Below are 13,187 nucleotides of genomic sequence, written 5' to 3' on the forward strand. Positions count from 1 at the left end.
GGTGATTTTCCTTGTTATGTATACTCCAGGTTGGATTCTTCAGCCATTCTCTTAGCAATTTTCTGAGCTAAGCAATATAATCTGTTATCTAATTTATTACCTTACTAGGTCAAGAGAGAAAACCTGTATAATTGTTGTGAAAGACTATTGGTTGCCTACCCAACAGTCATTCTCTTGTCTTTTTTGAAACAGAACCATGCTTTCTTTGGGGGGCGGTGGGGGCAGCATGTGCCCAGCCCCTGGTTATAAATCATAGTTGTTTTATGTCCATTCCATTCTATGTAATGGAATGTATCCTTTTCACCAACATATATTAACTCTCATCTTTACAACAATCCTGCAAGGCAGGTATTATCTTTTCCGTTTTACTCGTGGGAAAACCCAAACTTAGAGGAGCGACTAGTTTTGAACAAGATCTGACTCCACAGCTCCTTTTTTTAAAAAAAATATTTATTTATTTGTCTGTGGCGGGTCTTAGTTGCGGCACGTGGGACCTTTAGTTGCGGCATGAGAACTCTGAGGCATGTGGGATCTAGTTCCCTGACCAGGGATGGAACCGGGGCCCCCTGCACTGGGAACGCAGACTCTTAGCCACTGAACCACCAGGGAAGTCCCTCCATAGCCCTTTACAGTGCACCACAGCACTACTCATCTGGGAGTAACTTTGTACATCTTTCATGACTCAGGTTGAGGGTATTCTACTTTTCTCTTTGACCTATCAGAGTGTCCTGTCTGCTTCCTTCCCCATCACCCTTGACAATCTGGGTGCTCCTTAGGGCGACTCACTACCTCTCAGGAACAGTTCCTAATGACTTCCAGGGACCCCCTCACCCGCCAGAAGTGTGTTTAATGACTTCCAGGATCTTCTCCCCTCCACCTCAAGAGCTGCTCCTAATGACCCCCAAATCCTTACTCACGGAGGAACTGCTTTTTAATGACCCTAAGGACATCCCTGCTCAGGACTTATCCTAATGACCCACAGAGCTCCTTTCCCCTTAGGAACTGCTCCTTTCAAGAAATGTCCCGGTTTGCCGGCAAGTGAGGGGGTTCCCAAGACACGGGACTTTTTTCGTTTTAAAAACCGAGACAGTACTGGGCAATCTGGGACAGGTAGGTCACCTTATCAGGAACTCCTTGACCTCGGAAGCCACCCCTAAGGGTCCCCAGCGCACTTTTACCTTAGGTAAGGGTTCTACTCACCCCGCAGAAGACTGTCCCCACCCTTTCGTTAGAAACATCCTACAACAACCCCATCAGTGCCTTTACCCTGGCCAACTAGCCCATTTCTAGGCACTCAACTCTTTTAATCCAGATTAGCTACGGGCGGCCAGAAGCCCGCCTGCGATTGGCCAGTTCTGCGATTCAGCAGAGATGCTCAGTGGCCGCGGTCGCGAGTGGTACAGCGTTTCCTCCCGGCAACAGCCCTAGCCGGCGCTCATAGGCTGAGCCGATTGATGTGCCAGTACTTTGGGGCGGCTGCAGAGCGCGTTCATTGGCTGTTTGAAGGCTTCTGGCAGCCCCTGGATTGGTTGACTCTGTGGAGCGCTGTGCGACTGCGCAGAGGCCTACTTTAGAGGAGGCGGAGCTTCGTCCTTCGCCGGCTGGGAAAGCAGAGGGATCGGCTAGTGGCGACAGCAGAAGTCGGGCCTTAGCCCTGCCGGGGCAGTGGGCTTTAAGTAAGAACCAGAGGGTTTTTGAATCCTTTAGGTTTGTTGCTTCTGTAGCCGTGACCGTGAGCTCTGGTGGGGGAGGGGCGGAGGGCGGTCTTCAACGGTCAGTGATAGGCATGGTTCTCGGTCAATGGGAGCAGGCGCTTCTGAAATGGGTCCTGAGATTGGCCCTTTCCAATCTCTTATAGCCAATGGACGTCGGGAAGGGTGGGCGGGTCTACTGGGCCTTATTTTCTTCTTCCTGCGGCCCGGACTCACTCGCCTAGGCGGCGGGGCCGGGAGGGGCCAGGCGTCTACGCGGTGAGCTTCGGGGACCTTGGGAGCGGGGGGCTACTTTGGGAGCGATACCCGCGGGAGCATCTGCGAGGGGAGGGGGCGGGAGTTTGAGGTGGTTGTTAGCAACAGCTCCCTTTATTGAGTTGATAAGTACCCGGCCTAGTGCTTAGCGTTTCGCTTGCATCATCTGAGTTAATCACAGCAACCCTGCCGGGCAAGGAGGTTGGGATCCCCATTTTACAGGAGGAGAAACTGAGACTCGGGCAGCTTACACAGCCAAGGTCACACAGCTAATAAATGGCAGAGACTGGATCTGTATTCAGAGTTGTTTTAACTCCGGGGCAGTGCTCTCTTAAACCAGTAGGCTTTGTTGCTGGGTTGGGAGAGGAAGGTGTCAGGGAATGGGAACTTTCCCCAGGAAATAGATTGAGGGAAGGGAATCCTAGGGTAGAAGAAAAGGAATGAGCAGTTGAGGTAAGAGGAAAGAAATCGGTTACTCAACAGTTACTGAGTGCCTCCTCTGTGCCGTGCATTGTTCTAGGTTCTAGGCTTACAAAGATGAATAAGGCCAGAGGCAGATGAAGCCCCATTAGGGGTTTGGGAGGCCCTACGATGGGCCCTAACACTGTGTTCACATGATTATGTGTCTTTATAAAATTTGCAAGAGTAAGATACTTTGTATTCTTTTTTTAAAGAGAGGGTCTTCAAGATTGCATAAAACTTTAGGTTCCTCTACACTTGGATCTGCCCTTGTAAAGGGCTTAGACTAAGTGGAGATTATGCTGTAGGCAGCACAGTGTAATGGCAGGAGCACTAGGAGAACATTACAGGACTGTGGGTAAATTTCCTGGTATGTAAAACAGGGCTTACAGTATATCTGCCATGCAAAGTTCGACGAGGTGCAGGAAAGCACCAGGCCAGGAACGCACTTTATTTTTGGTGAAATGGAACCCGGAGAGATGCAGGTACTGGGACTTGTCTTCTCTCCTACCTGAGACAGTTCTACTCCATGCTGTCTTCCCAACCTTTTACTAGATTGTTGGTAGGTTGGACACAGTTTCCTCCCTTCTGATCGCTCCAGCTCTCAAGGGGACTCTTGGAGCTGAACTGCCATGGCTTTGGGACCCAGATTTGGGGGAATTGAGTAAAGAAAAGGACATACGGTTTTTGCTTCTAAACTGGCTTCTTTTAGCTGGTGTACTTGGTTCTTATTCAGTCAAAATAGTCTATTGTGTTACCAGGCAATGGGGATGCACCCACTTAACTGAAGGCCTCATCTAAAAACAAAGTAGTATTTATTTCACCTCCAGTCAGTTATGAAGTTTGCCCTTTATTGCCAGTTTATTGCCTGTTTAAATTTTGTCCTTTGAGTTCTGGGTACAGCGCAATTGAACTAGTCTCTAGCTTGACTTCGTATAGCAGTGCCGAAACTGCATTTTGGTTTAGATATGAGAATAATTTCACTTTAGAGTTTTAAAAATCATAGCTCAGGCTACTAATATCAGGGTACTCTTTAACCCTTAAACTTTGTAATCTGGTAGCCAACTAACTTTTCTTAGGAATCTAGAATCCTGTTTTAAAGCTTTGCCCTAGAAGGGAGCCCGTAGATTGATTTTTATTTAAAAAAAATCTGGTTGTAGTATATTGAATTTAATACTTAGAAACAGCAAGGTGTGAATAAGGGAGCAGCTGAAAAGAGAAGGGGAAAATATGGGCGGGGCAGCTGCTTTGTTAGATGGGACCAACAACCAAATAATTGCAGTTTCCCTTTTTTAGCTGAAACAATGTCTCCATGTAAGTCAGGTTTAAATACAGGCAATTTTATACATTAGAATCCTTTAGACAGAACCTTTTCTGTCCCAGTGTGTCTTACTCATTTAAATGACCTGCCTAGAGGCAGATTCCAGGTGTGAGGTCTTAGAGCTGCTTCAGAATTTCTTTCAGCACTGACATTTCCAGCATTCAATCTTAATTACATTTTATATAATTTTTTTTTTTTTTTTTTTTTGTGGTACGCCGGCCTCTCACTGCTGTGGCCTCACCCGCTGCGGAGCACAGGCTCCAGACGCGCAGGCTCAGCGGCCATGGCTCACGGGCCCAGCCGCTCTGCGGCATGTGGGATCCTCCCGGACCGGGGCACGAACCGGTGTCCCCTGCATCGGCAGGTGGACTCTCAACCACTGCGCCACCAGGGAAGCCCCATTTTATATAATTTTTTTTAACATTTTAAAAAATATTTATTTTTGGTTGTGTTGGGTCTTTGTTGCTGCGCATGGGCTTTCTGTAGTGGCGGTGAGCGGGGGCTACTCTTCATTGCAGTGTGCAGGCTTGTCATTGCAGTGGCTTCTTTTGTTGCGGAGCATGGGCTCTAGGTGCGTGGGCTTCCGTAGCTGTGGCTTGCGGGCTCTGGAGCGCAGGCTCAGTAGTTGTGGCGCACAGGCTTAGTTGCTCTGCGGCATGTGGGATCTTCCCAGACCAGGACTCGAACCCGTGTCCCGTGCATCGGCAGGCGGATTCTTAACCACTGCGCCGCCAGGGAAGCCCACATTTTATATAATTTTATGTTCTTAATGTATTTCTTCAGATTCCTGCCTGACCAAAGTGACCTCAAAAAAGGAGGGAAAATGGCTTCTGAATCTGAAACCTTGAATCCCAGTGCTCGGATAATGACCTTTTACCCGACTATGGAGGAGTTCCGGAACTTCAGTCGTTATATTGCCTACATTGAATCCCAAGGAGCTCATCGGGCTGGGCTGGCTAAGGTGGGGGACGGGGCCTTTGGGACTCAGGGTGGCAGTAAGATTTTTCCTAAATGAAGGCTGGAAGAACCGAGTTTTACTGAAAGGCAGGCTTGGTGGTAGTTGAATATTTGCTGTCCTATTTACAAGTTAATTCCTTTCGTTAACATCTGAAGCATCTCTTTTTAGGTTGGAGAAGAGCTGCTTAGAATGTTTAAAAGGGAGGAAGAGAGCAGTGTCCCAGGGCCAGCTGCTGTGGTGCTTCCATCTCTTGGTGGAGAAGGGTGTTTTCATCAATCCAACTTCTCTCGTTCTCGGTTTCGGTCTCATCCAGCACTCTGATAGTAATTTGGCTTCCCATGTGAACTTTCTGTTAGATTGAGAGAGAATCAACTCTTCAACCTCTTGTCTTGGTGCCCAGATAAGATTCTGAGGCTGAGAATTCCGTACCTTAGATCATTGCAACGAGGCAGCTAGTTGGTAGCAGAACTGGATCAGGGCTAGCATGACAGTGTGACTTGCCGTGTTTGGGTGAGCATGGTTAAATCCATGTGACTTTTTAGTAGAATCGGCTGTTGGCCTGCACACTTCTTGGACTCTGACCAGCTTGTCAGGTTTCTGATCTCTTTGTTTCTTGTGTTCCCTACAGGTTGTTCCTCCAAAGGAGTGGAAGCCACGAGCGTCCTATGATGATATTGATGACCTGGTCATTCCTGCCCCCATCCAGCAGCTAGTGACTGGGCAGTCTGGCCTTTTTACTCAGTACAACATACAGAAGAAAGCCATGACTGTTCGAGAGTTCCGCAAGATAGCCAATAGCGATAAGTGAGTGAAAACACATTCCTTCCCACCTGTCCTAGCATCTGGGACCTGATATCTCACGTGCAAAGCAGTCTCCAGGACTGCTGCCATCCCGCTGAAAAATAGTTTCCTCACCTCTAGTATCTGTCTCTCTGTCCGCTCTTTACATGGAAGCGTTCCTCATCTCGGTACACAGTCACAGTCTAAACTTGTACATATTTTTACATAAAGTAATCCCATTGTTTTTCCTTCAAAAGTAGGATCATTTTCTGACTCTAATAATTTGCAAGGTTGCAAAGGGGAAACTTGGAGTTGGTTCAAGAGGAGCGTTGGCCGGATGTATTGATAACTACCCACTTATCAAAAAGTGGCCTTCGTAGTTTAAGTTAATCTCTTCCGTCTGGGTCCTCCTGTCTTTAATCATGGCAAACTCCTCACTACCCCTACAGATGCTATCTCATTTCCTTTGTGACATTATCCAAATGTGAGTGAACTACCAGGCTGGTTGCTGTTTTCTATCACTCCATCATCATCTGTACATTCTTGTCTCTGTTGGAAACATCTTTGTTTAGGTCTGCTGTCTTCAGTTGTTTTTCTCTGCTGTTTTTAATATTTTGCTCTCATTACCTCAGATTTACAGAGAATAAGTTGTGTGTTCCCCTCATTGGGCTCTGACTAGTCCTTAATCCTCTTGCTTGGATCTTCTCCCTTCCCTTGTTACTTCTTCATTTTGTGGCTCCACAAGGGATTCCTTCCTCCCCCTTGCCTCTTCTCCTGAGCCTTTTTGGTCCACACATATCTTGGTTTCAGCCAGACTTTTTTTTTTTTTTTTTTTTTGCGGTACGCGGACCTCTCACTGTTGTGGCCTCTCCCGTTGCAGAGCACAGGCTCCGGACGCGCAGGCTCAGCGGCCATGGCTCACGGGCCCAGCCGCTCTGCGGCATGTGGGATCTTCCCGGACCGGGGCACGAACCCGTGTCCCCTGCATCGGCAGGTGGACTCTCAACCACTGCACCACCAGGGAAGCCCCCAGCCAGACGTTTTTGCGGCTCTGCCGTGGAGGCTCGCAGTAGAGCCTCAGCTTGCCAGGCTTCACACTTGGAGTGCTTTATCATCTCACATCAGGTCGCGCTCTTTCTCCGTCTGTGCTCTGCCTTCTTTTCCTTTGACATAGCACAGTTCTAAGTGTGGGCTTCCAATTTTATTGGCAGCCTAACTCTTAAAGCATCTCTATTGCTGGCCAACCTGCTGTCTAATGAGGGAATCTGTGTAAAAGCCTGTTGAAGAAGTGTGCCATGCTCCGCAGATGAGAGGCTGTGCCGTCTTCATGTCTGCTTCCTAGCTCTGCGCCGTGCCAAGCACACTTGCTTTGTTTCACGTCGGGTTGGCCTCACTCAGGCCCCTGTGCTGTTCTTCCTGTCTCATCAACATATGGTAGGCCTTACCTTCTTTCAGGACACCTCTTTTTAAATCAGCCGGTCCTGTGTCTTTTCCCTTCATCCGAAATACAATCAATTCTTACCTTTGATTTCTGTCTGTGTGGTCAGCCAGCTTTAAGAAAACCCAGTAGGGTAAAAACCTAAACTTTTAAAGCAGATCAGTTGGAAGTAGAGTTATTTGTATTTAAAGGGTTTAGAACTTGAGAATTCTAAACTTCATGATTCATTAGTTTAACATCAAAATGTAAGGCAGTATTTAAAGTAAGATTTTTTTTTCCCCACTCATCTCATCTCCACACAGTTTCATTTTGGTCTTCCACTCCTTATCATGTTTTTTGGCCATTTGAGTTATAGTGTGCATTTTCAAATACCTATTAGGTTTACACGTTACTCTTTTTAAATTGTGTAGTAATTTTTAAGTGGTTTGAATTTTTAAAAGATTGTTTTGGGAGTAAGTTTTCAGTATGTGATTATTGAGCTAAAGAGTACAGATATTGGGCTTCCCTGGTGGCGCAGTGGTTGAGAGTCCACCTGCCGATGCAGGGGACACGGGTTCGTGCCCCGGTCCGGGAAGATCCCACATGCCGCGGAGCGGCTGGGCCCGTGAGCCATGGCTGCTGAGCCTGCACGTCTGGAGCCTGTGCTCCGCAACGGGAGAGGCCACAACAGTGAGAGGCCCGCATATCGCAAAAACAAACAAACAAAAAAAAAGAGTACAGACATTTTTAATGGTATTATGTGGGGAGATATAGATAGATAGATAGATAGATAGTGGTGTGTGTGTATTTGAGTGTGTGAGCATATGTATACACATGTATTTTGCTATATGGAACATTTGATGTGCAGAAACCTATTTTTATGTTTTTAGGACTATTTTATATTTTTATTAAAATATTTGGTTTTCAGGCATGATTATTTGTTGAATGTTAGCCACACTGCATAGGATGCTGGGAATGTAGCAGTGACAACTGAAGTTAGCCCTCTTGGAGACGCTTCCTTAGAGTGCAGGGAAGTAAATTCTTTTCCAGGGCCTCAGCTCTCCATGTGCTGGGTTTTGGTTGTCTGTGGATACATAGGGATTTGCAGTCTTGGTTCTCACAGGTTTGGAAGCCTATTTTCTCCCTGTGTGGCCAGGCTACTCCTGACGGGTGCAGTGTGTAGTTATAGTAGAGTCTCTTGAAAGAGTGGAGGATATCATTCTTAAGGAAGATGGGCTTACATCTTTGTGTATGTTACCTTTTTTGGGCCCAGAACGTTGAGGGAGTTACTGGGTACTGTATTGGAACCTTGAAGGCCAAGGTTATGTCTTGTTCATTTGAAATGTCTTGCTATCCCTGGAACAGGGATTGTGTCTCGTGCCGTTCATAATGCCTCATGTATTTAGTCCCTTATAAGTGGCTAACACTTTTTTTTTAAACTTTTTAAAGGTACTGTACCCCACGCTATAGTGAATTTGAAGAGCTTGAACGGAAATACTGGAAAAATCTCACATTCAATCCCCCAATCTATGGTGCAGATGTGAATGGCACTCTCTATGAAAAGGTGAGACTTCCTGGGATCTCTATGCAGCATTTCTGCGATTTTGTAATTTAATCCCATTTTCATCTGCCCAGCATGTAGTGGGCACCAAAAAGCTGTTTTGCTGAACGGGTGTCTGGACAAAGGAACGGCCCACCCCCAGGTGATGGGCTGTGCTCACTTAATTGTGGGTAGTTTTGCATGTGACTGAATTTTATTTCTCCCACTCTACATGTGAATTGGATGATATGGTGTTTTTAGCAAGGGCTGTTAGAAGAGTCCGTGGGTGGTAGCACTGATGAGTTCTAGAAAGGGTGGGATCACAGTAAATGAAATGTTGGGGGAGGGCAATGTAGTTTCTGAAGAAAAAAGATCACTGACCAATATAATCGAAGGGGTATATATTTAAGAAGAGGAACATATTTAGATTTGCAGAATCCTCAAACAAGATTCTGTAGCAAAAGCTGTTTTAACAAATTGCATTGGCTTAGGATTTAGTGCTTTTTGGCATAGAGAACAGCCTTAGATACGGTACAAGGAAGAAATATTTGGGACTGTTTTTTGGATGATTAAAAAATCTGTAGGGGGCTTCCCTGGTGGCGCAGTGGTTGAGAGTCCGCCTGCCGATGCAGGGGACATGGGTTTGTGCCCCGATCCGGGAAGATCCCACATGCCGCGGAGCGGCTGGGCACGTGAGCCATGGCCGCTGAGCCTGCGCGTCCGGAGTCTGTGCTCCACAACGGGAGAGGCCACAACAGTGAGAGGCCCGCGTACCGCAAAAAACAAAACAACAAAAAAAAAAACTGTAGGGTGTTTTAGGGATTATCACTCCGATTAATTTATTGTTTTTGTAAATTATTTGAAGGAAGATGTTTAAAAAGTGGATTCCAGTTTTGTTGATGACAGCTTTTTTGGGTGGTGGGAAGTGAAGCTTGTAGGCATAAATCCAGAACGTACTTATAGGAAGTGGGCTCCTCGATGACCTTTACAACTCAGGATAACATTGTAGACTTTTTTTTTTTTTTTTTTTTTTTTGCGGTACGTGGGCCTCTCACTGCTGTGGCCTCTCCCGTTGCGGAGCACAGGCTCCGGACGCGCAGGCTCAGCGGCCATGGCCCACGGGCCCAGCCGCTCCACGGCATGTGGGATCTTCCCGGACCAGGGCACAAACCCGTGTCCCCTGTATCGGCAGGCGGACTCTCAACCACTGCGCCACCAGGGAAGCCCCCACATTGTAGACTTTTTACTGAAGACACTGCCCAGTGGAAATAAGGGCTGGATAAGTCACAAATGAGTACAGTTGATTCCCATGCTTTGTATTTTTTATGGTTTGACAGTACTTTGCTCTTTCGACTTAAGTTTCTTTCTTTTTCTTTTTTTTAAAATTAATTTATTTTTGGCTGCGTTGGGTCTTCGTTGCTGTACGCGGGCTCTCTAGTTGCGGCGAGCGGGTGCTACTCTTCGTTGCGGTGCATGGGCTTCTCATTGCGGTGGCTCCTCTTGTTGCGGAGCATGGTCTCTAGGTGTGCGGGCTTCAATAGTTGTGGCATGTGGGCTCAGTAGTTGTGGCTGCGGGCTCTAGAGTGCAGGCTCAGTAGTTGTGGTGCACGGGCTTAGTTGCTCTACGGCATGTGGGATCTTCCTGGACCACGGCCCGAACCCTTGTCCCCTGCATTGGCAGGCGGATTCTTAACCACTGCACCACCAGGGAAGTCCTGACCTAAGTTTCTTTAGCTTCTGTGCAAACTCTTCCTCTTGGGTTTAGAACAGGTGGCTGTCCCTCCTTTTTCATCTTTCATGTACTAGTGTTCAGTGTTGTTCACCAACTGGTGTTTGCCCTTCAGAGGTATAATGGCGTCAGTTCCAGTGGCAGCTCTGAACAGCGAGTGAGGGGTGCTGTGGTCTTCAGGACCATGTAGTTTCAACATTATTCCTAATCTTTGTTAGGAGTGACAGCTCACCTGTGACCTGCTCTGTGATTGGTGGGTTCAGAGCCTCAGTTTATATTCAGTGTAACTTCCTCTGCAGCATGTTGATGAGTGGAATATTGGCCGCCTGAAAACAATCCTGGACTTGGTGGAAAAGGAGAGCGGGATCACCATTGAGGGCGTGAACACCCCATACCTGTACTTCGGCATGTGGAAGACATCCTTTGCCTGGCACACCGAAGACATGGACCTGTACAGCATCAATTACCTGCACTTCGGAGAACCCAAATCCTGGTAAAGTCGGCCTGCACTTGGCACTGGGGCTTCTCAGCTTTCATGTACCCAGGGAACACCTTGGAATCGGGCAAAATGCAGATTATGGTTCGGCAGGCTTAGGGTGGGACTGGTGTGTTACATTTTGTTCCGACTTTCAAGCAGTAAGGTGCTGTTTGAGCTCTGGTGCTCTCCCTGCCCTTGGGAGTAGCAAGCGTTAGCGGGCCGGGCACTTAGTACCACAGGATGAAAGCAGAAAGGTGCCTGAGTGACCGAGAGCCATGGGCGCTCTCCCACTGTCTGGTTCCTTTTTCTGAACAGGCCTGAGGCATTTCTTAGAAGCAGACTTCCAAGACTGGAGTCACTTCTTCAGATGATAGAAAGCTTTCTTTTCCTCATGGAAAAAATATTTGGTGAGCAGCAGTGTGTGCTTTACTCACGAGGGGACGCAGGACCACTCAGCGTCCGCTCCCCGTTCCCCACCGAGGCCGCCGTCTGGCTGGGGAGAAATCAGAGAAAGCTCTCTCGTTTCTTCCTGCGCCCACCCGTCTATCTCAGCATGTTAGCGAAGATGCTGCCTTCGGCAAAGCAAAAGACAGATGGGGTGCCCACCCTCACACCGCTAGGGGACTGGTTAGGAGAGAGAAAGTGGGAGAAAAGCTCTGATGGGGAACAGTGGTTGTAATAGGTTCACACAGGAAGGTGTGTGAGCATGGGGACTAGAGAAGGCTCCCCTGGAAGAGGTGACAGCTGAGCCGAGAGCTCGCAGGTGAGGCCGTGGCTGGGTGTGGTGGTGGTGGGTTCGGAAGGCGGACTGAGGGGAGGGTGTCTGGGTGGTTGTAACAACACGTGCAAAGACACTTGAGAGCGAGCACGGTGTCTTGAGTAACTAGAGGAAGGAAGTCCCTTGTGGTTTGCGTGCTGTGTGTGAGGACGGAGGAGTGAGGAGGCCGGAGGGGACACCGTGGCCAGGCCATGGGGAGTCGTGCAGACTGTATCTGTCTCCATTCCTTTCCGGTACCTTCAGTCACATCCTTTCCCAGGACTTTTCTTTTCTTCTGGCAGATGCTTTGCAGTTTCCAGTATTGGAAGGGGGAAAACCCTTTTGAGCCTGTGATTACCCCCTAACTACTGTCCCAGTTCCTTCCTTAGGTGGCTAGACTTCTAGACTCTAGCTTTTGTGTCTTCACCATGTTTACTCTGAAGTTCCCTGAAATTGGACTTTTTGTTCTCAGGTCAAGAGATTTTCTAGTTGCTATATACACTCTTTAGGTCATCTGAAGTGGTTCCTTTAGAGACTTCTGTGCAATGTTGCCTGATGGATCACAGAGTCCTTTAGGTGACAAACATTTTCCTTAGCTCCTCATCTGTTTTGTTGCATAACAGAGCTATTTGGGATGGGAAGGTTTTGTTGTGGAATCATCTTTAGAATGCATTGTAAGTGTAAATCAGACTTACCGTGAGTTCCCGAATATAAAGCTTAACAGTTGTGCAAAAGTTTTAAATAGTCCTCTATGTGTTTTTTATTTTTTCTGTTCAGTTTTTAATGAAGGGCAATTCCAATGGTGTCTAGATACGCACGGGGGTGGAGGAGTGAGTGCTTACTGGATAATCGGTACACGGTTGTGGAGACAAAGGGAAATGGGCTCAGCACATAGGGGCCAGGTCTCTGGTAACTGATCCGTTGTCACCTCGTTTCCCATCTTCCTCCCTCTATCTCATCCCAGTTAGGCCTTTCAGGCTCTGCCAGGAGCACTTTAATGCCATCCTCCTCCTTTTTTTTTTTTTTTTTAACTTTTATTGCATGAACAACATTATAAAGGAGAGCAACATTGAGTGTGTACCCTAAATCCTGGTTCATGATAAATATTCAATAAATGTCTTGTTAAATGAATGAATATAAAAGATAAAATCGCTCACACTTCTGCGTGTGCTCTGCCCTCTGCCCAAACAGTCTAATACTTCATTTCTCCAGATCCCTATCTGGTTCTCGTGGTTGAGAAGTTGAAAAGTCTGATATTTCAAGCTGTCCTGAAAGGGGAGACGAGCCCCTCTGCTCAGCGGCTGATGCTTCTTTGTGTTTGCAGGTACTCCGTCCCGCCTGAGCACGGAAAGCGGCTGGAGCGCCTGGCCAAAGGTACGGGGTCCACTCCGCTTGCTGGGTCAGACCTGCCTGTGAGCTGCGCTCATTGCTCTAAGGTGTCCACTTGCTGTGGTCCTTTCTCAGGCCCACATGTGGGGAGTGAGCCAGACTGCCAGATTGGTTACATATCAGAGCGACTAAAATCAGAGCCTTTTCCCACTTTGTCTTGGGAAGGGACTTAGTAAGTCTTAGACTGTGTTTGCCTCAATTTTATCATGCATGGGTTTATTTGACTAGGGATAGTGTATTGGTCATATTGGGTCTGGTTCTTTGCCAAAAACCCAAATCATCAAGTCAAAGTTGAATTTTATGCTTTGGTTCTTTTAAGTGGACTCCAATAGATTTGTACCTCTACAGAGTCTATTTCACAAGAGCTTGGGTCGTGTGTGCTGTAGTTGTGC

At 47.4% G+C, this 13,187-nt stretch overlaps 1 protein-coding gene across 6 annotated transcripts in view; it reads left to right on the plus strand.

The window, feature by feature from the left end:
• Positions 1-1,527: 1,527 nt before the first annotated feature.
• The window catches only part of KDM4A (lysine demethylase 4A), a 43,882-nt gene continuing 32,222 nt past the window's right edge, over positions 1,528-13,187 (plus strand). For 3 of the 6 annotated variants that reach the window (XM_067725829.1, XM_067725834.1, XM_067725833.1), the window contains exons 1-6: positions 1,857-1,970; positions 4,531-4,708; positions 5,334-5,509; positions 8,352-8,466; positions 10,471-10,664; positions 12,731-12,780. In XM_067725829.1, the coding sequence (XP_067581930.1) occupies positions 4,571-4,708; positions 5,334-5,509; positions 8,352-8,466; positions 10,471-10,664; positions 12,731-12,780 (673 nt within the window). In that variant the 5' untranslated portion in view covers positions 1,857-1,970; positions 4,531-4,570. Of the gene's footprint in view, positions 1,677-1,856; positions 1,971-4,530; positions 4,709-5,333; positions 5,510-8,351; positions 8,467-10,470; positions 10,665-12,730; positions 12,781-13,187 lie in introns of those variants that run through there. The other 3 variants (XM_067725830.1, XM_067725831.1, XM_067725832.1) reach the window with 3 other exon arrangements.

This window comes from Pseudorca crassidens, chromosome 2, assembly GCF_039906515.1.
Source record: "Pseudorca crassidens isolate mPseCra1 chromosome 2, mPseCra1.hap1, whole genome shotgun sequence".
Lineage (NCBI taxonomy): Eukaryota > Metazoa > Chordata > Mammalia > Artiodactyla > Delphinidae > Pseudorca > Pseudorca crassidens.